Source organism: Papio anubis, chromosome 2 (assembly GCF_008728515.1).
Source record: "Papio anubis isolate 15944 chromosome 2, Panubis1.0, whole genome shotgun sequence".
Taxonomy (NCBI): domain Eukaryota; kingdom Metazoa; phylum Chordata; class Mammalia; order Primates; family Cercopithecidae; genus Papio; species Papio anubis.
The window spans coordinates 82600841-82625448 of NC_044977.1; the positions used below are offsets into that span (position 1 = coordinate 82600841).

Here is a 24608-nt window from a genome sequence, read left to right on the forward strand (position 1 = left end):
AATACTGTCTACTTATTTGCGATTATGTGAAGATTCAATAAGGTAATATTTGTAAATATTCCCATTTGTACTTGGCATATCAACTGGCACAAAGTAAGCATTCAATGTTAGCCACCGTTACCATTACGCTTTCATACTTTTTATTTTTGAGATGGAATCTCGCTCTGTCGCCCTGGCTGGAATACAATGGCGCAATCTTGGCTCACCGCAACCTCTGCCTCCCGGGTTCAAGCGATTCTCCTGCCTCAGCCTCCTGAGTAGCTGGGATTTCAGGAACGCGCTACCAAGCCTGGCTAATTTTTTTGCATTTTTAGTAGAGACGGGGTTTCACCATGTTGGTCAGGCTGGTCTTGAACTCCTGATCTGATGATCCGCCTGCATCGGCCTCCCAAAGTGGGCGCGTGAGCCACCGCGCCCAGCCTACGCTTTCATAATTTAATACCTTATAATAATTATGAACAGTGCCATTCCACGAATAATTTATTCCCTGGTCGTTGACTGCGAACGAGGTTGACAAAGATTCATAAACAACTGCTTCAGTCCCAAAGGCGTTTCAGACAAGGTCAGGGCCGGCTTCACAATCCGAGACAAGCGGCGGCGTGACGTCCCCACGTCCGGTCCGGCCCGGGAGGATCTGCGCAGAGCCGCGCTCCCAGGGTCACGTGAGTCGCAGCCCCGCCTGGACTGAGTGTGTCCCCAGCGGCTGCGGCAGCGGCGTCTGCGCCTGCGCCTGCGCGGAGGCAAGCGCGCTCTGCGGCGCGGTCCGCGGTGGAGGCGGCGCGAACGGCCAGGGGGCGGCGGATGGCTTTGAGGGGCCCTGCGGGCTTGGGGCCCGGCTCTCGAAGGCCGTTGGACGAGGCAGTGGCAGGGGCCGTAGGGCGCGAGGCGCCGGCCCTTCTGGCGGCGGGAGGCGCGCCAGAGGACGATGAAGAGGACGATGGCCGTGGCCGGGGCCTGCTGCGCTGGGACGGCTTCTCCGCCTGGCTGCACTGCGTGTGTGTGGTGGGCTTCGACCTGGAGCTGGGCCAGGCCGTGGAGGTGAGGCCCGGCCCCGCCCTGTCTCCGCGCTCCGCCCCTGCGCCTGGGCGGCTGCAGCAAAGCCAAGCGCCCGCGGGCTGGCCGGCCTGGACCCCATCCGCCGCGCATCCGGGCGTGGCCAGTCTCCCCTCCGGCGGTCTTTCGGGCTGCAGTCCTACGGCACTTCCCGTGGGAGGATCTTGGGCTGCGGCTAGGGGTGAAAAGTTCTCTCTTAGGCACTTCCTAAATACTTGTTGATGTTCATCCTATTCTTTCTTTCTTTCTTTTAAACCGAGAGCCACAGAACTAACTAAAAGGGTTAGTAGCACCCACCCGAGGAAGCCTGCAGGCAGGATGTTTGGTACTTTTTCAAGAACAATGCTCCATAACTAATGATGAACTCTAATAGCGGAACTTGCACAACCAATTTTTGGTTGTTTTGGTCATTTGTAGTAATTCATAGAGCTTTTCCCTCAGCCTGAGCCGAAATACTTATCTCAGCATACGTTTTCTCCCGTTCCTCCTTTTGTGCCTCATTTCTGGTTGGTTGGTTGGTTGGTTTTTTGAGACGGGGTTTTGCTGTTGTTGCCCAGGCTGGAGTGCAATGGCGCGATCTCGGCTCACCACAACCTCTGAATCCCGGGTTAGGCGATTCTCCCGCCTCAGCCTCCCGAGTAGCTGGGATTAGAGGCATGCGCCACCACACCCAGCTAATTTTGTATTTTTGGTAGAGACGGGGTTTCTCCATTTTGGTCAGGCTGGTCTCGAACTCCTGACTCAGTTGGTCTGCCCCCCTCGACCTCCCAAAGTGCTGGGATTACAGGCGTGAGCCATCGTGCCGGGCTTCATTTCTGTTATTTTTTTAAATGTTGCCTCTGGAACAGTTGGTGTGAAACTAATGTCAAGATGAATATAGGGAAAATCATTTGCTTGTGAATCAGTCAACTTTTCTAAGGAATTGCTTGTTTTCATGTGTCCAAGAAAATCGTTATCAGAAGGGCGTTTGTTTAGATGTTTTTGTTTTTGGTATTGGTGACAGATTTCTATCTCATTCTGACTGTAGTGGCCTGGTTGACTAAGAAAACTGGCTAGGGGTGGTTTTTCTTAATGCGAAGCCACTGCTTTCGTATTCGGCCTGCCTTCTGGGTGTTTTAGTATAACACAGTTCAACATTAAGTTTCCACTAAGAACCAAGCATTATGTTAGTTGCGGAGCATACAAATAGGGTGTGCTCTAACCTATATTTGTAGATTGAGGCAACAATTTAGAGAACCAAGAATTAATCATAGTAGCTGATAAGGCCAAATGCAGTCCCTGGCACCTAGTGGCATTCTGTAAATACTTTTGATAGAATGGGTGAATATGTGAGCAATTCTTTTATCCTATTAAAGTAAGAAAAACAGTTCCCAAAGATTTTGAATAAAAGATTTATAAGCCATTTATTATTCACCTTGCCATGTTAACCTGAAGTTATATGTACAGCAAGATACAATTTAACCAGAAAGCTTAAGAATGGGTTGTTGTAGTTGTGTTTTTAAATAGCTAAAGGAGATCCTTTTGGATTCTTATTATTTGGGACATTCTTTATGAATATTTTTGACCAGATAGACAGAAAACAGTGCTGCAAAAATGTGAATTATTAAAGGACTTATTTTGAATTTCATTTTCCATAATGTATGCCACTGTATAGAGTTTTTTAGGTCAGGAGTTCTTAACCTTTTGCTTCCTGGATCTTTTAAAAATACAAACATTGTGAACTTTCCACTAGGAAAAGGCTGAGTAAACGAAATCATGTATGTGGTTCCATGGACTGTCTGGGTTTATCCATGGACCTTCTGTTCCATTGTCCCCACATTAAGAATCACTGGTTTTAGAAGGTGTAGGATGAGGGTGGGGAAGATTCTCTAATAAAGGAAGGTCGAGGCTGCAGTGAGCCATATTCGTGCCACTGCACTCAAGCCTGGGTGACAGATCGAGACACTGTCCCCCAAAAAACCCCTAACAAAACCCAGACTGTAAAGCTGGGCTGCCTAGGTTAGAATCCAGGTGACTTTGGGCAAGTTACTTAGCTTGTTTGAGTCTCACATTCTTCTTTATAACAGGATAACAATACCTATATCATGGCATTGTTGTGAGGATTAGGTAATTTAATGTTTGTAAAGCATTTGGAGCAGTTCCTGGGACACAGTAAGATGTATTTAAGGCTTCATTTGAGAAGCATTGATTTTCTAGAAATTTCCTTCTTTTTTTTTTTTTTTTTTTGAGGTGGAGTCTCACCCTGTCACCCAGGCTGGAGGGCAATGGCACAATCTTGGCTTACTGCAACCTCCGCGTCCCGTGTTGAAATGACTCTCTTGCCTCCGCCTCCTGAGTAACTGGGTTTACGGGAACCTGCCATCATGCCTGGCTAAGTTTTATTTATTTTATTTATTTATTTATTTTTGAGACAAAGTCTTGCTCTGTCGCCCAGGCTGGAGTGCAGTGGCCGGATCTTGGCTCACTGCAAGCTCCGCCTCCCGGGTTCACGCCATTCTCCTGCCTCAGCCTCCCGAGTAGCTGGGACTACAGGCGCCCGCCACCTCGCGCGGCTAGTTTTTTGTATTTTTTAGTAGAGACGGGGTTTTACCGTGTTAGCCAGGATGGTCTTGGTCTCCTGACCTCGTGATCCACCCGTCTCAGCCTCCCAAAGTGCTGGGATTACAGGCCTGAGCCACCGTGCCCGGCCAGTTTTATATTTTTGTAGAGACAGAGTTTCACCATATTGGCCAGGCTGGTCTTGAATTCCTGACCTCAGGTGATCCGCCCGTCTCGGCCTCCCAAAGTGCTGGGATTACAGGCTTGAGCCACTGGGCGCGGCCTGAAATTTCCTTTTTAAGTGAAGAGAACCCCTAACTTTTGGGAAGTGGGTCCTCAGTTTTCTCACTTGTAAAATGAAATTGAGGTACTAGAATCAATACCTTTTTTTAGTAGGGAACTTTGTTCCCTGTGTAAATAGATATCTAATCTGGAACCTTAATGACTAATCTTGTTGAAATGGGGCTTGTGTGTGTATCTTTGTCTACAACAGAAACTAATTTAAGCTACCTCAAGCAGTAAAGGGGAACTTACTGTAAGGACACAGAACTTAAATACCTGTTTCCAGCGATTTAAGACATAAACATAGTGGGGCTTCAGAAAATGGCTAGAGTTCAGAATCAGGGAATCCTCTTGGTTTTGCTCTTTTTTGTGTGTGCAGATCTTGCTTATATTTCATGCTCTCTGCAAACTGCCTTCTTCCTCTTCTCTGATTTTTTTTTTTTTTTTTTTTTTTTTTTTTTTTGAGGCCGAAGTGCAGCTCTGTCGCCCAGGCTGGAGTGCAGTGGCGGGATCTCAGCTCACTGCAGCTCCGCCACTCGGGTTCCGCCATTCTCCTGCCTCAGCCTCCCGAGAGTAGCTGGGACTACAGGCGCCACCTGCGCCGGCCAGTTTTTGTATTTTTTAGTAGAGATGAGGTTTCACGATGTTAGCCAGGATGGTCTCGATCTCCTGACCTTGTGATCCGCCCGCCTCGGCCTCCCAAAGTGCTGGGATTACAAAGGCGTGAGCCACAGCGCCCGGCCTGATTTTTTTAAGGCAGAGTCTAGCTTTGTCCCCAGCCTGGAGTGCAGTGGCGTGGCCCCGACTCACTGCAGCCTCCACCCTTCAGGTTCAAGTGATTCTCCTGCCTCAGCCCCAAAAGTAGCTGGGACTACAGGCATGCCACCACACCCAGTTAATTTTTGTATTTTTTTTTTTTTTTTTTTTTTAGTAGAGACAGGATTTCACCATGTTGGCCAGGCTGGTCTTGAACTCCTGACTTCGGTGACAGCCCTGCCTCAGCCTCCCAAAGTGCTGGGATTACAGGTGTGAGCCACTGTGCCTGGCTTTTTTTTTTTTTTTTTTTTTTTTTCCTTAGAGACATGGTCTGGCTCAGACTGGAGTGCAGTGGCATGATCATAACTCACTACAGCCTCAAACTCCTAAACTCGAGGGATCCTCCTGAGTATCTAGGACTACAGACATGCACCGCTACACCCGGCTATTTTTAAATTTTTTTGTGGAGACGAGGTCTTGCTATTTTGCCCAGGCTGGTCTCAAACTTCTGGCCTCAAATTATCCTGCTGCCTCTGCCTTCCAAAGTACTGAGATTATAGGTGGTGAGCCACCAGGCCCAGTCCTTCTCTGATCTTTAAGATGAGAAGTTAACGTTTTTAGCCACTTCAGTGAAAACAGTGAATCTTTAACTCTCTTCCAAAGCCAGAGGAAGATGATCTGGCCTGGTTTGGGGCAGGTTCCCATTCTGATACAGTTGGCTAAAGCTCTGAATGGAACGGGGAGTGTTTCACCTTGCATAAAATGTCTTTTAAGGCCCTGTCCTAAGTGAAGGAGGTTAAGGAGGTCTTTGAGCTAGAAAGTAACTGAACAAGGTGTTGACTGTAGTGGGTGTGCTGAGCTGCTTTTCACCTGAAGTGGCTGTGGAGGCATTACCACAGAATCAAAGTGTCCTCTGGAACAAGGTTTGAAACCTCCTGGGTTTGATATACTGTACCTCACTTTTAGCTTTGAAATTACCAATATTTAGTAAAGCCTTAATTATCTGAATACAGAATTACCTTATTTATTCAAGTTTTTTTTTTCCTGAGTGAATAATAACATACTCATTGCTGAAAACTTGGCAAGTAAAGAAATTATAAACATTAGGCCAGGCGTGGCGGCTCACGCCTGTAATCCCAGCACTTTGGGAGGCCAAGGCAGGCAGATCGCGAGGTCAAGAGATCGAGACCACCCTGGCCAACATGGTGAAACACCGTCTACTAAAAATACAAAAATCAGCTAGGCATAGTGGCATATGCCTGTAGTCCCAGCTACTTAGGAGGCTGAGGCAGGAGAATCGCTTGAACCTGGGAGGCGGAGGTTGCAATGAGATCGCACCGCTGCACTCCTGCCTGGCAGTAGAGTGAGACTTTGTCTCAAAAAAAAAAAAAAGACAAGAAATTATAAACACTAGAAAATATCACTCTTAATTCTACTAAGAGGCAACTGCTATTAATATTTGGCATTTTTGTTAATGCTTTTTTCCTTGTATAATTTTGTATCTGTCAAGGATTAATTTGATTGTTAGGAACAGAAACCTCAAATAAAGTTAAGTAAAGGTACAGTGATTATAAGGATTCCAGGCAGTCTTTTGGAATCCAAGTGTGTGGGAAGCAGGGATGAACTTGTGGGATTTGGAAAGCCCCAGGCTTTTGCCTTTGTCTCTGGAGCTGTGTTTTTTTTTTTGTCTTTGCTCTTTGCATGTCTTTTCCATTCTCCATGCTGAAGCTGGTTTGTGCTGCAGTGGCCTCAGTTTCTGCTCCCCCATTACTCTGCTTGACTTTGGGTTTCCATGGTACTGATTTTAGCCAAACTCTTTTTCTGGAATGAGGCTGAAGCTTAATACTGGAGTATCTGATTGGCTCAGCATGGGACAGGTGTCCCATTTTGTTCACTTGTGGTTAGGAGACAAGGTTTCGGTAGCAGTAGCAGTCACTTAGGCTCACCCCTGCAATAGGAGGGACACTTCCAAAGCATAGTCTGGGCGGCAGTCTCCTAAACATGTCTACTGAGAGTCTGCTTTTATTCATAAATATTCTCATAAACAGTTTTTGAGATCATTAGACTCTTCATAAGCCAAGTACGGTGGCTCATGCCTGTGATACCAGCACTTTGGGAGGCTGAGGCGGGTGGATCACTTGAAGTCAGGACTTCAAGACCACTGTAGCCAACATGTCTCTACTTAAAAAATACAAAAATTAGCCAGCTTGGTGGCACATTCCTGTAATCCCAGCTACTCAGGAGACTGAGGCAGGAGAATCACTTGAACCTGGGAGACAGAGGTTGCAGTGAACTGAGATTGTACTCCTGCCTGGGCAACAGAGCAAGACTTTGTCTCAAAAAAAAAAAAAACGCCAAAAAACAAAAAACTCTTCATAAATATGATTTTACAAAGCAGATGTTCTTTTCTTTTCTTTTCTTTCTTCTTTTTTTTTTTGAGATGGTCTTACTCTGTCACCCAGGCTGGAGTGCAGTGATGCAATCATGGCTTACTGAAGCCTCGAACTCCCGGCGCAGGTGATCCTTCTGTCTCAGCTTCCCCGATAGCTGATACTGCAGGCGTATGCTTATGCACCAGACTAATTTTTAAATTTTTTGTAGAGATGGGGTCTTGCTTTGTTGTCCAGACTGGTCTCAAATTCCTGGCTTCAAGGGATCCTCCTGCCTCCACCTCCTAAAGTGCTGGCATTACAGGCGTGAGCCACTGCACCTGGCTGTCAGCCTGTCCTTTGAAACTTTGAAGCCAGATACTCACTTTTCTCTAGCTATGAAAGTCTTAGAGGGCATAGTCTTCCAATAGAAGACTGTTTCATCTACAATGAAAATCTGTTATTTAGTGTAGCCACCTTCATCATTCCTCTTAGATTTTCTGGATGACTTGCTGCAGCTCTCTATCAGTCCTTGCGGCTTCACCTTGCACTTTTATGTTATGGAGACAGCTTCTTTCCTTAAACCTCATGAACCAACTTTGGCTAGCTTCCAACTTTTCTTCTGCAGCTTCCTCACCTCTCTCAGCCGTAACAGAATTGAAAAACAGAATTGAAAAGAGTTAGGCTCTTGTTCTGAATTAGGCTTCTGGCTTAGGGAATGTTGTAGCTGGTTTGCTCTTCTATCCAGACCACTCAGACTTTCTCCACATCAGCAGTAAGGCTGTTTCACTTTCTTATTCATGTGTTCACTGGAGTAGCACTTTTAATTTCCTTCAAGAACTTTTCCTTTGGCTGGGTGTGGTGGCTCAGGCCTGTAATCTCATCATTTTGGGAGGCTGAGGCAATAGGATTCCTTGAGCCCAGGAGTTCGAAACCAGACTGGGCAACATGGTGAGATCCTGTTGCATAAAAAAAAGAAAGAAAAAAAGAACTTTTCCTTTGCATTCACAAGTTGGCTCTTTGGTCCAAGAGGCCTAGCTTTTGGCCTATCTCAGCTTTTGACATGCCTACCTCATTAAACTTAAATCATTTCTAGCTTTTGATTTAAAGTGAGAGATGTGTGACTCATCCTTTTACTTGAACACTTAGAGGCCATTATAGAGTTATTCATTGCCCCAATTGCAATATTGTTGTATCTTACGGAATAGGGAGGCCTGAGGAGAGGGAGAGAGATGGGGTAATGGCTGGTCAGTGGAACTGTGAGAATACATGTATTTATTGATTAAATTTGCCATCTTATATGGGCATGGTTTGTGGTGCCCCAAAACAATTACAATAGTAACATCAAAGATAACTTATCACAGACCACTGTAACAGATACAATAGTAACAAAAAAGGTTGAAATATTGTGAGAATTACCAAAATGTAACACAGAGACACAAAGTGAACACATTGTTGGAAAAATGATGCTGATAAACTTGCTTAATGTAGGCTTGCCACAAACCTGTAATTTGTAGAAACTAGTAACTGCAAAGCACAATAAAATGATGCACAATAAAACAAGGTATGCCTATATTAATAAAAGGAGAAGGAGGAGTGGTATTGGAAGGCAACAAGCGTTTACTGCCTTACCTGAGAACAGTTATAATCTTATGTAATCAAATATTTATTTTGAAATATTTCTAAGCTTGGGTTTTAGGATATAAACTTTAGTAACTTTGAGCTCGTTGAGAGCCAAGGGTATATGTGCCTAAAAATTCTACACCATTATGTAACTTTGAAATAAAGGATTATGTTCTGTTTTACCTGGGATATGGAAATATCTGTTAATGCTTGTTGAAAATAAGGCTAAACATTTATATCTTGGTAAATTTAAGCTAGTTTTGTATCATTGGGATTCTATTTGAGTTATTTTGTTTTTCTTATTATAAGAATCATCTGGAGCATTTATTACATATGAGGATTCTGGGGCTCACCCATCTGCTTAATCAGAATCAGTTCCAGATGATCATTATGTGTAGGCATGTTTGGAGTATGTTTTTGAATTTTCTCTTTACATATGCTTTTCTGTTTTTCTTGTAAACCAGCTGTTGTCAAAATGTGGTCTGAGGACTTCTGGGCATCTCTGAGACCATTTCAGGAGATTTGTAGGATGTTTTCTTTTCTTTTTTCTTTTCTTTTCTTTTTGAGACAGAGTCTCGCTCTGTTGCTCAGGCTGGAGTGCAGTGGCCCAGTCTCGGCTCACTGCAACTCTGCCTCCCGGATTCAAGCAATTCTCCTGCCTCAGCCTCTTGAGTAGCTGGGATTACAGGTGCGTGCCACCACGCCTGGCTAATTTTTGTATTTTTAGTAGAGACGGGGTTTCACCTTGTTGGTCAGGCTGGTCTCAAACTCCTGACCTCGTGATCCACCCGCCTCGGCCTCCCAAAGTGCTGGGATTACAGGCGTGAGCCACTGCGCCCGGCCAGGATGTTTTCAAACTATGTGTGGCTTTTCTTCATGTTCTTCAACCAGAACAACATATTGTAATAGAATGAACATAGAATGATTCTGCCAAGAGCAAACATTAAAGAAAAACAAATTTTTTAAAAAAGGAATGAACGTCGAAGCAGATATGAGAATCGAGTTATTTCTATTAAATCAGACATTAAAGATATTTGCAAACGTGTAAACGATGCCATCTTCTCAGTAAAGTTTTTGTTTTATTTAGGAATATAGGTGGTTTTTTCCTAAACATTCAAAACCTGAAACTTTCTGAGTACTGATGTGATACTTAAAGGAAATGCTCATTGGAGCATTTTGGATTTCAGGTTGTTGGATTTGGGATGTCCAACTGAGTAAGTATAATTCAAATATTCTAGAATCTGAAAAGATCTGAAATCCAAAACACTTCTGATCCCACCAAGCATTTTGGATAAGGAATACTCAACCTGAATATAGTTACTTTTCATGAAAATTGAATATGTTAATGAGTATAGGTTATTATTTTAAAATAACAGTTTTTTTAAATGATCACTTTTAGTTTCTACAATGGTGAGTGTTGATAGACGTAACCCATATAAACAAGAGTTCTAGGCCGGACATGGTGGCTCACGCTTGTAATCCCAGCTCTTTAGGAGGCCGAGGCAGGTGGATCTCCTGAGGTCAGGAGTTCATGACTAGCTTGGCCAACATGGTGAAACCCATCTGTACTAAAAATACCAAAAAAAAATTAGCCGGGCGTGATGGCACATACATGTAATCCCAGCTACTGGGGAGGCTAAGGCAGGAGAATCACTTAAACCGGGGAGGTGGAGGTTGCAGTGAGCTGAGACTGTGCCATTGCACTCCAGCCTAGGCAACAAGAATGAAACTCTGTCTCAAAAAATGAAACGAAATACCAACAGGAGTTCTTTGGGAGCCTCAGTACATTTTAAGAGTATAAAGGGATGTTGGAAACAAAAAGTTTGACAGTTGCAGTTTTACACTCTCTGGCTTGAGATGCTTTGATTAGTTGACTTGTGGGAGGTAGGCTAAAGTAGTAAAGTGAATTGTAAAGTCAGACCAGGGCTGGCATCCTGGTTTGAGTACTTACTAGATGTATTATTTTGATGAAGTCACTCACTCTGTATGCTTCATCTCCTCTGGTATAAACAGGAACCAACTTCACAGAGTTCCCATAAGAGTTAAATCAAGTGTGCGAGGCGCTAAGCACAGTGCCTGGCACACATCAGGGGCTCAGCAACTTCAGGCTCTGTTGTGGTTGACAGGCTTTGAAGGTTGTGGATTCGCACAGAAGATGCAAAACTATGGGCCCAGTTGTTTCTTTGATTGTTCTATGACTTTAAACAGAAAATTTACTTTAAAGAGAAACTTTATTTGTATATCTCATTTCTTTCTTTCTTTTTTTATTTTTTGAGACAGTGTCTCACTTTGTTGCCCAGGCTGGAGTGCAGTGGTGTGTGATCATGACTCACTGCAGTCTTGAACTTTTGGGTTCAAGTGATCCTCCCACCTCAGTTTCACAAGTAACTGGTACTCCAGGTGTGTGCCACCATGCCCAAATAAATTGTTTTATTTTTGTGTCACCCAGTGTGATCTTGAACTCCTGGGCTCAAGGGATCCTCCTGCCTCCACCTCCCAGTGTTGAGATCCCAGGCATGAGCCATTTTACTTAGCCTTATTTATTCCTTTCCGTCACTCTAATTATTAAGTAATATATAGATTTTATTTATTTGTTTGCAACAGGATCATGCTCTGTCACCAGGCTACAGTGCACTACAGCCTGGACCTCCCAGGCTCAAGCAGTTCTCTCACCTCAGCCTGTCAAGTAGCTGGACTACAGCCTGGCTACTTTTTTATTTTTTGTTTTTTTGTAGAGACAGGGTTTTGCTGTGTTGCCCAGACTGGTCTTGAACTCCTGGCCTCAAGTGATCTGCCTGCCTCAGCCTCCCACAGTCCACGTGCCTTAGTCTCCCAAAGTGCTAGGATTATAGGCATGAGCCACCATGCCCGGCTTTAGATTTTTTTTTTTGAAACAGAGTCTTGCTTTGTCACCCAGGCTAGAGTGCAGTGGCGCAATCTCAGCTCACTGCAACCTCTGTCTCCCGAGTTCCAGCGATTCTCCTGCCTCAACCTCCTGAATAGCTGGGATTACAGGCACGTGGCACCGCACCCAGCTAGTTTTTGTATTTTTAGTAGAGGCAGGGCTTCCTCATATTGGTCAGGCTGGTCTCAAACTCCTGACCTCATGATCTGCCCACCTCAGCCTCACAAAGTGCTGGAATTACAGGCGTGAGCCACCGTGCCTGGCCCATAAACTCTTTTTTGAGATGGAGTCTTACCCTGTCACCCAGGCTGGAGTGCAGTGGCACAATCTTGGCTCACTGCAACCTCTGCCTCCTGGGTTCAAGCAATTCTCTACCTCAGCCTCCTGAGTAGCTGGGATTACAGGTGCCCACCACCACGCCCGGCTAATTTTTGTATTTTTAGTAGAAATGGGGTTTTACCATCTTGGCCAGGCTGGTCTTAAACTCCTAACCTCGTGATCCCCCCCTCCGCCTCCCAAAGTGCTGAGATTATAGGCATGAGCCACCGTGCCCAGCTAAACTCTTTTTAAATAAGGGAACTGAAACTTAAAAGAGGTAACTTGCCCTATATCACTTGCTTAGTAAGCCAGGATTTGAACCCCGGTCCTTTTGATTCTGAAGCCTAATTTCCCCCCACTATACTGTGTTATCCTGGGTACAAAATTAAGCTACTTTTGTTTACTATTTAGGGGAAACTGAAGCAAAGAAGACGTGAAATGCCAGTGGTAGCTTGAACTAAAATTCTTAAATTCTTGGTAGTAGTAGTTTACCTCATTTCTCAAAGTGTTCCTGTTTACATGCTAATACTAAATGTAATAAAGTACCTAGGGCTATTTTGTGAGTTGTATGAACTGCTTTTAGCATTTTTGTGATCTTTTAGTTGGCAAAATGCTTTACGATCCTGTGAAATGCACAGTAGACACTTGCTTCTGTTTGGACGAAAGAATAACTGAACTCAGACCAGTGTGACCTATGTCAATGACATAAAGTTAGATTTCCTGAATGTAGGTATTCTGACTGAAAGCAGTTTACAACCATGGGCAGATGAAGTGAGATGATAATTTTAATAGTTCTCATTTCTAGTGTATTGTGAGGATTGATTGATACAACACAGTGCCTGGCACAAGGAAAACACTTGATAAAGTTGGCAATTGTAATTATTTATTGAGTTTTTCTGAAATAATGAAATAGGTACTCTTTTGGTCTAGCTTATTTCAATTCTATCTGTATTACTCATTAGTGAATTCCTGCCTAAGCTTAGAGTCCTTTATAAGTAATACAGGATCAGTATGAGGGTAGCATCACTAAATTTTTGTTGGTACTTATTATAGTAGGAGCACTGGGACTGTTTGCATAGGCCATAATAAGCACCTAACATGCACAAAGGTTTCTGTTATGTTAATCAGTAGATGAAGACATAAGAATCCTTGCTCTCCAGAATTTAACTAAAGAGACAAGTTGGCCAGGTGTGCTGGCTCATGCCTATAGGCCCAGTACTTTGGGAGGCTGAGGTGGGTGGATCACTTGAGTTCAGGAGTCCGAGACCAGCCTGGTCAACATGACGAAACTCCGTCTGTACTAAAAATACAAAAAAATTAGCCGAGTGGGGTGGTGCACACTTGGAATCCTAGTTACTTGAGTGGCTGAGGCAGGAGAATCGCTTGAACTTGGGAGGCGGAGGTTGCAATAAGCTGAGATCGTGCCACTGCTCTCCAGCCTAGGTGACAAAGCCAGACTCTATCTCAAAAACAAAACAAAACAAAACAAACTATATAGTCAGTGGTCCAGAGAGTAAGTGAAATTTTCTGGTGGAAGGTGAAAATTGATTTGAACCTTTAGGGCTGCGTAATTTAAAATTTCAGCTTATATAATTAAAAAATTATACACAATATTTATTGAGGAAAAATTACAGAAATTACAAAAAGAGGCAATAGGAATCACTTATTTCCCCTGCTGGGTGGAATTTGATAGGCAGATAAATGGTGAATCAGTTCCTAAGTGTGAGCAAGGGAAGAAGCAGGAAAGTTCAAAGCATCTTTAGAATTAATGAATATATTATGTACTGAAATATTATGATCTTCAAGATCTTAAGGAAAAAAGCAGTGTGTAAAGCAGTGAGAACAGAACAGAATGTAATTTTGTTGTTGTTGTTTTTTTTTTGGAGATGGAGTCTCACTCTTGTTGCCCAGGCTGGAGTGCAATGGCACAATCTTGGCTCACCAAAACCTCCGCCTCCTGGGTTCAAGCAATTCTCCTGCCTCAGCCTCCCGCAGAATATAATTTATGTTAAGGAAAAGTACATACATAATTTTTCTTTGAAAGATACATAGGAAATTGTTTAGCAATGGTTATTGAAGGAAGAAAACCTCAAGCTCAATGGGAGAGAGACTATAATTATGATTTTATGCCTTTTTAAGGTTTGAATTATTGTGTCTACGTTTCCGTTTTTAAAAATTCAGGTATTCACATATAAAATTCACACTTTTAAAGTGTATAATTCATTGGTTTTGAGTTTTTCACAAGATGTGCAACTAACACCACTATCTAATTGCAGGACATTTTTCTTCACCCCAAAAAAACGCATACCCATTCCCCTTTTTCCCTGGCGCCTGGCAGCCCCTAATAAGCTTCTGTCAGTATGCTTTTCATGGGAGTGGAATCATATACGTTTGTCCATGTCGTAGTATGTATATATACTTTATTCCTCTTTATGGTTGAATAATATACCTTTGTATGGATATATCACATCTTGTTTATTCATGATTTAATGAAAATTTGGATTTTTTTTTTTTTTTTAACAGAGTCTTGCTCTTTTGCCCAGGCTGGAGCATAATAGCATGATCATAGTTCACTGTGGCATTGACCGCCTGGGCTCAAGCAACCCTCCTGCCTCAGCCTTCTGAGTAGCTGGGACTACAAGTGCCTGCCACCATGCCTGGCTAATTTTTTTTTTTTTTTTTAGATGGAGTCTCGCTCTGTCGCCCAGGCTGGAGTGCAGTGGCGCGATCTCGGCTCACTGCAAGCTCTGCCTCCCGGGTTCACGCCATTCTCCTGCCTCAGCCTCCCGAGTAGCTGGGACTACAGGCACCCACCACCACGCCTGGCTAATTTTTATATTTTTAGTAGAGATGGGTTTCACTGTGTTAGCCAGGGTAGTCTCAATTTCCTGACCTCATGATCCGCCTGCCTTAGCCTCCCAAAGTGCTAGGATTACAAGTGTGAGCCACTGTGGCCTGGCTAATTTTTAACTTTTTTGAGGAGACAGAGTCTCACTATGTTGTCCAGGCTTGTTTTTACTTTTTGGCTGTTATGAATATTGCTACTATGAAAATTTGTGTACCAGTTTTTGTGTGAACATGTGTTTTCACTTTTCTTGGATATATACCTAGCATTGAAATTGCAGGGCTATACTGTAACTCTATATTGTAACTTCTTGAGAAACTGCCGAACTGTTTTCCACTACTGATACATGAGGGTTCCAATTTCTCTGCATCTTTGCCGACTCTTGTTATTGTCTGTCCTTTTGATTACAGGTGTCCTAGTGGGTATAGCCGTGTCTTACTGTGATTTTATTTGCATTTCCCTAGTAACTAATGCTAAACAGTGTTTTTTCATGTGCTTATTGGCCATTTTCATTTTTATTTTTTGGAGAAGTGTCTATTCACATTTGTGCTCATTTTAAAATTGGGTTATTTGTCTTCTTATTGTTATATTGTAGGAGTTCTTTATGTATTTTATATACCAGACCCTTATTATATTGTGTTTTAGCCTGTTCAGTCTTCTTACAAAATATCACAAACTGGGCAGCTTATAAACAATGTGTTTATTTCTCATAGCTCTGGAGGCTCGGAAGTCCAAGATCAAGGTACTGGCTGATGTGGGGTTTGGTGAGGGTACTTTTTCTGATGCATAGATGGCACCTTTTGGCAGTGTCTTTGCATGGTGGAGAGCTAGTTCTTGGGTCTCTTTTGTAAGAGCACTAATCCCAATCATGAGGGCTCTGCCCTCACGACCTGATCACCTCCCAAAGGTTTCACCTCCTAATACCACTGTCACCTTGGGGTTTTTGTTGTTATTGAAACAAGGTTTTAAATTTTGATGATATCCAATTTATTTATGTTTCGTTTTGTTGTTTGTGATTTTGGTGTCATATCTAAGAAACCATTGCCTAATTCAAGGTTGTGAAGATTTATTACTATGTTTTCTTCTAAGAGTTATATCGATTTAGCTCTTACATTTAGGCCTTTGATCCACTTTGAACTCAAAGTTGACTATTGTATATGCTGTGAATTAGAGCTTTTTTTTTTTAACTTTATTTTGAGATTAGGTAAGAGTTATAAAAGTAACTTACTCAACTTCACCTGAAGTTAACTTTTGTGCTTCGAAGAACACATAGTCCATTGTTCCCACTACTGCTGCTGCTGCTCTTCTAACAGGTCTAGTTTCTCACAAATTTCTGTCCATAATCCTGCTCAGCACCCTGTACCATCTCTATATCTCACCTTTCCTCCAGAGCTGCTGTTAGGCTGTCTGTTGCATTTGTAATTCCTGTAGCTCCTCACCAGTAGTGGCTGAGCTCCCGCCTTCCCAGCCTGTATTTTTGACTCATTCAAGGTTAAAAATTCTCCAGCAGCTTCTTAAATGTAGCCCACAATCCCTACATAGTCTTCTCTCTCCTTACTTCTTCAGGCTCACCTTGCCCCACTCCATCAGTGAGCAACAATGGACCATTGATGTGGAAGGTACACCCTCATGTTATGGAAGCAGAAACTGAGGCATAGACTGGCTAATGATTTCCCACAAGGACACATCTAATTAGGACCAAAACATGGTTTTGGTACCAGTACTGTACTTTCCATCCTTCCCCACTGCCTCTTAAGAGTTTGAAGATGCAGAGCTGTATTCATTTATTTTTGCCCAAAGTCAAGGTGAGTAAATGTGAATTTTAAAGACAATTTGGGCTTTAAAGAAAAAATTGAAGTGAAGAAGAGATGATAGGAAGAAACTGAAGATTTGGCTTAGGCTGGTAGAATGAGAAGTAACAACAACAGTGAAAAAGAAGGCCAAATGCTAATATTTTGTCTGTTGTCTTCTGTGAGGGCAGGTAGGAATATCTAGTTAACCGTGTTTCCTAGAAGCTAGAAAGGTAAAACAGTAGGATCTTTGCATATGGCAACCATACCAGTGCATCCTATTTTCATATATTTGTCTCGTCTTCCCACAAACCATCTGTATTAGTCTGCTATGGCTACTATAACAAAATACCAGACTGAGTGTCTTTTTGTTTTGTTTTGTTTTTGTTTTGAGACAGGGTCTTACTCTGTCGCCCAGGGTGGAGTGCGGTGGCACCATGTGGGCTCACTGCAACCTCTACCTCATGGGTTCAAGCCATACTCGTGCCTCAGCTTCCTGAGTAGCTGTGATTACAAGTGTGTGCCACCATGCCCAGCTAATTTTTGTAATTTTAGTAGAGACAGGGTTTCACCATGTTGGCCAGACTGGTCACTGCTGGCCTCAAGTAATCTACCTGCCTCAGTCTCCCAAAGTGCTGGGATTACAGGCAAAAGCCACCGCATACCTGGCTTGGATGTCTTAAATAACAGAAATCTATTTCTCTTGGTTCTGGAGGCTGGGGGAAGTTTAAAATCAAGGTGCTTACCAATTTTGTTCCTGGTGAGGGTCGTCTTCCTGGCTTGCAGATGGCTGTGTCCTTGCTATGTCCTCACATGGTAGAGAGAAAGAGAGAGAGAGATGTCTTGTGTTTCCTCTTATAAGGGCACTAATGCCATCATGTGAGCTCTACACTCCTGACCTAATTACCTCCCAAAGGCCCTGTCTCTAAATATGATTGGAGGTTAGAGCTTTTATGTGAATTTTTGGGGGTTCAGTCCATAGCACCATCTAACTGGACTAGATATCTCTGGATTTGAGCCCCAACTGTATTTCTTATCCCCCCAATTGCCTGGAAAAAAAATTCTCATCTTAAACCATTTTCATTCTCTTTGTAGAAACCAACAACCATTTTATCCTCCCTCTGAGGGCAATTCAGTGTGTGAGGTGCTCTTTATGGGTCTTGAAGAATGCGTTTCTCAGAAGAAAATAGTAGCTGTTTATCAAGGCATTTACGTGCTGGGAGAATCTCCTATTGATTTCTGATAAGCTGTAGAGATATCTTTGTTAAAATTTAAACGTCTATATTCTATAAATCTATATTTGTCTTGGAAAAAGTATCAGGAGAAATCATCCTATGAATGCCGAAAGAACTTGGTATTTAGTCTAAGTGGTTTATAACAGAAAGTCCTTTTTTTAAAAAAGGGAATCATTTCCTTGAGGAATGCCTAAATGAGATGTGTTGAACTAGTTTGATGAGATATTGTGATGAATTAGTGATTTTGACAAAAATGGCTCAGTAGTTCAGCATTTAGTTGGTTGGATATTAAAGATGATATAACAGCTTACAAAGAATAGGATATAATTAACTCTTACCAAGTACTTCTATTTAGGAACTGAGAAGGATTATATTAATCACAGCTGGTAGGGGAAAGAGTCAAACTTCCCATAGATGCAGTCTGATACAAAGCCAGAAAGAATGTTGAGATCTAGTGAATTAAGATATAGTAGTGCTTTCTGCTGTCAAGGAAAAAAAGCAACCATGATTCTTTCTGTTAAAAGTGACAGGAAGACCGGACATGGTAGCCTGTAATCGCAGCAATTTGGGAGGTGGAGGCAGGAGGATCGTTTGAGGCCAGGAGTTTGAGACCAGCCTGCGCAACATGGCAGGACTCCGTCTCTACAGAAAATTTAAAAATTAGCCAGATGTGGTGGTGCATGCCTGTAGTCCCAGCTACTGAGGTGGCTAAGGTGGGAGGATCACTTGAGCCCTGGAGATTGAGGCTGGGGTGAGCCACAATTGTGCCACTGCACTCTGGCCTTGGTGACAGAATGAGACTCTGGAGACTCTGTCTCAAAAAAAGAAAAGACGACAAAGGTAGCCCAAACTGGCATAAGAAAACAAAGTTTATTGATTCATGTTATTGCAAAGTTCACAGGTAAGCCTGACTCAAGGCACAATTGAATTTATAGTTGAAATAATGTAAGGACTTGGTTTCTTTCCATCTTCCTGCTGTCTTTCACTGTAGAGAATTGATTAAAATGATAGGACATAGGAATAGCAGGTGGAATTTATTAGAAGGTACTATTAGAGCCTTACATATCAATGGGAAATAGTTTTTTGTTTGGGGAAATAGTTTTTTGTTTGAGCAAATAGTGTTGGGAAAGTTGACAATTTTAAAAATAACAGTTTGAGGCTGGGCACGGTGGCTCATGCCTGTAATTCCAGCACTTTGGGAGGCCAACGCGCGTGGGATCACTTGAGGTCTGGTGTTTGAGACCAGCCTAGCCAACATGGTGAAACCCTGTCTCTATTAAAAATACAAAAATTAACTGGGCATGGTGGCACACACCTGTAATCCCAGCTACTTGGGTGGCTGAGGCACAAGAATCGCTTGAACTGGGAGGCAGAGGTTGCAGTGAGCTGAGATCACGCCATTGCACTCCAGCCTGGGTGACAGAGCGAGACTCTGTCTCAAAAAAAAAATAAATAAATAAATAAAAATAAAAAAATAGCAGTTTGAGCTATAGCTCAGAATTTAAGAAAAAGCCCATAAATATTAGAAGAAAATATGCAAAAACTTAATTCATTGTTGTTTTCTAAGTTTCAGTCATTCCTTGTCATATTATTTGTACTGTTAATATTTTTCTTTAACTGGATTCTTCACATCCCTCTGCCCCCTTTTTTTACTTAGCTATATCTTAAGCATTTGTATCCATGGTATATTGATTTTGAGTGTTAGGTCTTTTTTCCTAATACACATTAAATTAAGTGTGGTGCATATAACTATTACAATTTTAAAAGGGCTGTGCACCATGTAATATCTCCTCTGGCATGTGTGCCATGCTTTTACACATTAAATTAAGTGTGGTGCATATAACTATTACAATTTTAAAAGGGCTGTGCACCATGTAATATCTCCTCTGGCATGTGTGCCATGCTTTTACACATTAAATTAAGTGTGGTGCATGTAACTATTACAATTTTAAAAGGACTGTGCACCATGTAATATGTCCTCTGGCATGTGTGCCATGCTTTTGGAAACAAGGATTTAACTGTTAAAAGATTAGAGAAGGACTTTTTCTAAGTCATCTTGTAACAAGAGAAGGATTTTTTTTTTTTTTTAAGCAATCTTATTCTTTTGCCCAGGCTGAAGGGCAGTGGCATGATTTCGGCTCACTGCAACCTCCGCCTCCCAGGTTCAAGCGATCCTTGTGCCTCAGCCTCCCGTGTAGCTAGGATTACAAGCGCCCACCACCACGTCCGGCTAAGTTTTTTGTATTTTTAGTAGAGATACGGTTTCACCATGTTAACCGGGCTAGTCTCAAACTCCTGGCCTCAAGTGATCAGCCCACCCTGGCCTCCCAAAATGTTAGGATTACAGATGTGAGCTGTGGTACCTGGCCAAGAAGGACTTTTTTTTTTTTTTTTTTTTTTTTTTTGAGAGAGAGGGTCTCACCCTGTCACCCAGGCTGGAGTGAAGTGGCATGATCTTGGCTCGTTGCAGCCTCTATGTTCTGGGGCAGGGGCCTGACTCTCCTAAGACAGCCATTGGTACAACCAGGTGGCCTTTAAGGCACCTCTGGTATCCTGTTTGAAATCACTGGCCTTTGATAATTGGTGGCATGAGAGAGGCATTACTACCAATGCACACAGGTTGCCTTCTGTGATTAATGTATAGTGCCAGTTGACTGGTCAAGTATTGAGAGTGTAATTTTTGTCACTTTCATCAATGTAATGTTCATCTCCTAAGGAGGTCAGGTTGGTTATAACAGAGCTTGGTTGGCTTGTAGAGTGTGTGGCCTTGGGTGTGTTGTTTACTAGTATTTGTTCTGGTGGTAGCTGATCTGACCTAGCCCTGCTTCCTTGCAGGAGCTCTGGGGCGGGAGTTTCCTCAGAAGGTGGCTGTAGTCACTGCAGACACTAAAACAACCTAAGAAAATGCGTAATAATCCTTTAAAGGGACCAGAGAGAATTAGGATAGCCTTTATTGTAGAGATGGTCCTTGAGGTTTCTTAAAGTGCAGATCATTATTTTTCTTTTTCATTTTTCTTTTACTAGTAACTAAGTAGTTAGGATGTGTATTACTTGTTGAAGTCAGTTGAAAATTATTATTTCTTGAAGGAGACGCCAGCTGAAAGATTATCTTCTCTGTACATTATAGGCTACCAAAGAAAAGACTCAGTAAGCTTTGAGTTATTAGTCAGTTGGTAAATAGTTCTTGATAACTTAACGATTTTACCAATCTTTTGGAGATAACTTTAAACCAAAAACTTTTTTTACCTAATGTAAATATTACTCACTGCTCCCAGCTTTCCCCTTTGTTTCATTATTAAAGTTTGTGAACTGTTTGTTTTTTTGTCTTTTAACTTTTATTTTAGGTTTCTGGGTACACGTGAAAGTTTGTTACATATGTAAACTCATGTACCGGGGGTTTGCTGTGCAGATTATTTCATCACCCAGGTGTTAAGCCCAGTCCCCAATAGTTATCTTTTCTGCTCCTCTCCCTCCTCCCATCCTCCACCCTCAAGTAGACCCAGTGTCTGTTGTTTCCTTCTTTGTGTTCATAAAGTCTCATTATTTAGCTCCTCCCACTTATGAGAGAGAGTATACAGTATTTGGTTTTCTGTTCCTGCATTAGTTAGCTGAGAATAATAGCCTCCAGCTCCATCCATGTTCCCATAAAAGACATGATCCCATTCTTTTTTTATGGCTGCATGGTATTTCATGGTATATATGTACCACATTTTCTTTATCCAATCTGTCATTGATGGGCATTTAGTTTGATTTAATGTCTTTGCTATTGTGAATAGTGGTGTAGAACTATTTATTTATTTATTTATTTATTTAGATAGAGTCTTGCTCTATAGCCCAGGCTGGAGTGCAGTGGCACGATCTTGGGCCCACTACTACCTCCACCTCCCGGGTCCTGGTTCAAGCAATTCTCCTGCTTCAGCCTCCCGAATAGCTGGGATTACAGGCACGCGCCGCCATGCCCAGCTAATTTTTGTATTTTTAGTAGAGATGGGGTTTTACCGTGTTGGCCAGGCTGGTCTTGAACTCCTGACCTTGGCGTGATCCACCTGCCTCGGCCTCCGAAAATTTTTTTTTTTTTTTTGAGACGAAGTCTTGCTCTGTCACCCAGGCTGGAGTGCAGTGGCGCGATCTCGGCTCACTGCAACCTCCGCCTCCCAGGTTCATGCCATTCTCCTGCCTCAGCCTCCCCATCAGCTGGGACTACAGGCGAACGCCACCACGCCCGGCTAATTTTTTTGCATTTTCAGTAGAGACGGGGTTTCACCGTGTTAGCCAGGATGGTCTCGATCTCCTGCCGTTGTGATCCACCCGCCTCAGCCTCCCAAAGTGCTGAGATTACAGGTGTGAGCCACTGCGCCCGGCCGGCCTCCCAGTATTTTTAAAAAAATATTCTTGACTGGGCGCGGTGGCTCATGCCTGAAATCCCGCACTTTGGGAGGCCAAGGCAGGTGGATCACCTGAGGTCAGGAGTTCAAGACCACCCTGACCAACATGGTGAAATCCCCGTCTCTACTAAACATACAAAATTGGCCGGGTGTGGTGGCACATTCCTGTAATTCCAGCTACTCAGGAGGCTGAGGCAGGAGGATTGCTTGAACCCGGGAGACGGAAGAATCACTTGAACCTGGGAGGTGGCGGTTACAGTGAGCTAAGATTGCACCATTACACTCCAGGCCGGGCAACAAGAGTGAAACTCCTTCTCAAAAACAAACAAACAAAAAAACCACAAAAAATTCTTCATTATTGTGGATATATAATACTTGCACATGTATATGGGGTACATGTGATACTTTGATGCAGACATGCAATGTATAATGATCAAATCAGAGTTATTGGGATATCCATCCCCTCAAGCATTTATCATTTCTTTGTGTTAGGAACATTCCAGTTCTACTCTTTAGTGATTTTGAAATATACGATAAATTATTTTTAACTATGGTTGTCCTATTGTGCTACCAAACACTAGCTTCGGTCTAACTTTTGTACTAATTTTTGTACCCCTTAACCATGCTTTCTTTATTCCGCCTCTCAAACCCTTACTACCCTTCCCAGCCTCTGGTAACTTACCATCATTATTCTGCTTTCTATCTCTGTGAGTTCCTCTTTTTAGCCCTTACATATGAGTGAGAACATGTGATACTTGTCTGTCTGTGCCTGGTTTATTTCACTTAACATAATGTCCTCCAGTTCTACCCATGGTGTTGCAAATGACAGGATTTCATTCTTTTTTTTTTTTTCTTTTTCCTTTTTTTTTTTTTTCTTTCTTTCTTTCTTTTTTTTTTTTTTTTTTTTTTTTTTTAACTCTGTCGCCCAGGCTGGAGTGTACTGGCGTAATCTGAGCTCACTGCAACCTCTGTCTCCTGGGTTCAAGTGATTCTCATGTCTCAGGCTCCCGAGTAGCTGGGATTACAGGCATGAGCCACCACACCCAGCTAATTTTTATATTGTAGTAGAGATGGGATTTCATCATGTTGACCAGACTGGTATTGAACTCTGCATGTCTCGGCCTCCCAAAGTGCTGGGATTACAGATATGAGCCAATATGCCTGGCCTAGATTTCATTTTTTTAATGGCTGAATAATATCCCATTATGTATATGTACTGCATTTTCTTTATCTGTGCTTCTGTGAACTATTTCTGAAAGTGATTTGACCATAACCAACTACTATTTTAGACTGAAGTTTTTTTTATATATATAATGTATATTATATATATATTATATTTTGTATTTTTATATATATTATGTAATATATATGAAACAGTCTAAAATAGTAGACTAAAGACAGTAGTCTAAAAAATATATATGTGTGTGTGTGTGTGTGTATATATATATATATATATTTTTTTTTTGAGACGTGGTCTTGCTCTGTCACCCAGGCTGTAGTGCAATGGCGTGATCTCGGCTTACTACAACCTCCGTCTCCCGGGTTCAAGTGATCCTCCCTCCTGAGCCTCCCAAGTAGTTGGGACTACAGGTGCATGCCACCACACCTGGCTAATTTTGTATTTTTAGTAGAGATGGGGTTTCGGCATGTTGGCCAGGTTGGTCTTAAACACCTGACTTCAAGTGATCCGCCTGCCTCGGGCTCCCAAAGTGCTGGGATTACAAGCGTGAGCCACTGTGCCGGCCTATAATATGTTTATAACTAACGTTTATAATATGTTTAACAAAATTTAACTCTTTTCTTCCAGGTAATTTATCCTCAGCATTCCAAACTTACTGACAAAGAAGTAAGTAAAAATACTGCTCTGTATAGTTTACTGTTATATTTCTGTTTATTTTTATTGATTATGTGTGTGTCAGCATACATCGCTTTTGTTTTCTTTTTCAGAAAACCAATATTTGCTATTTGTCTTTTCCAGATTCAAATTCAGGTAACTATTTTTCATCTATTGTTTCTGTTTAATTTTATGCTAAGAATACCGGTTATACTGTTAATGTATGAAAATTGATTGAAATAGCATATTAGAATGCAAACAGATCAATGATTTTTATTCCTATTTTAATGATGCCTAGTCATATCATTGTTGATTTTACTAGCTTCAACTCTTAAAATAACTGTTATGGTGTGATGAAGTAAACCATCAAGGAACAATAAACTCTTGAAATAGTGAAGAGGTTGAAAATCAGCGACACTGATGTATTTAGGGTTCATGGAGTATGTATTAAATAGTTTATATAGTGTGTAGTTTACTTTCAATTCAGAATCTGGGAGCTTACCAGGAACTCTGTAAAAGCAGTGAACCTAAAAAAAGCCAGGATAAATTTGGTCAGGAAGCAAGGCCATAAGTTGTGTGCAGTAGTTTATATGGGTTAATATATGTAAAGCCTTGGCATAGTGCTTGGTGTATAGAAAAAAAACATATAAGGGTCTGTTTAATTGTTCAGCTTGG

The 24608-nt window shown here is 42.2% G+C and overlaps 1 protein-coding gene across 6 annotated transcripts in view; it reads left to right on the plus strand.

The window, feature by feature from the left end:
- Nucleotides 1-572: 572 nt before the first annotated feature.
- The window catches only part of DENND6A (DENN domain containing 6A), an 83454-nt gene continuing 59418 nt past the window's right edge, over nucleotides 573-24608 (plus strand). The window contains exons 1-4 of one of the 6 annotated variants that reach the window (XM_009200496.4): nucleotides 582-1038; nucleotides 16256-16494; nucleotides 23907-23945; nucleotides 24047-24089. In XM_009200496.4, the coding sequence (XP_009198760.1) occupies nucleotides 16456-16494; nucleotides 23907-23945; nucleotides 24047-24089 (121 nt within the window). In that variant the 5' untranslated portion in view covers nucleotides 582-1038; nucleotides 16256-16455. Of the gene's footprint in view, nucleotides 1039-14792; nucleotides 15432-16255; nucleotides 16495-23906; nucleotides 23946-24046; nucleotides 24090-24608 lie in introns of those variants that run through there. The other 5 variants (XM_009200497.4, XM_017955362.3, XM_009200492.4 and 2 more) reach the window with 5 other exon arrangements.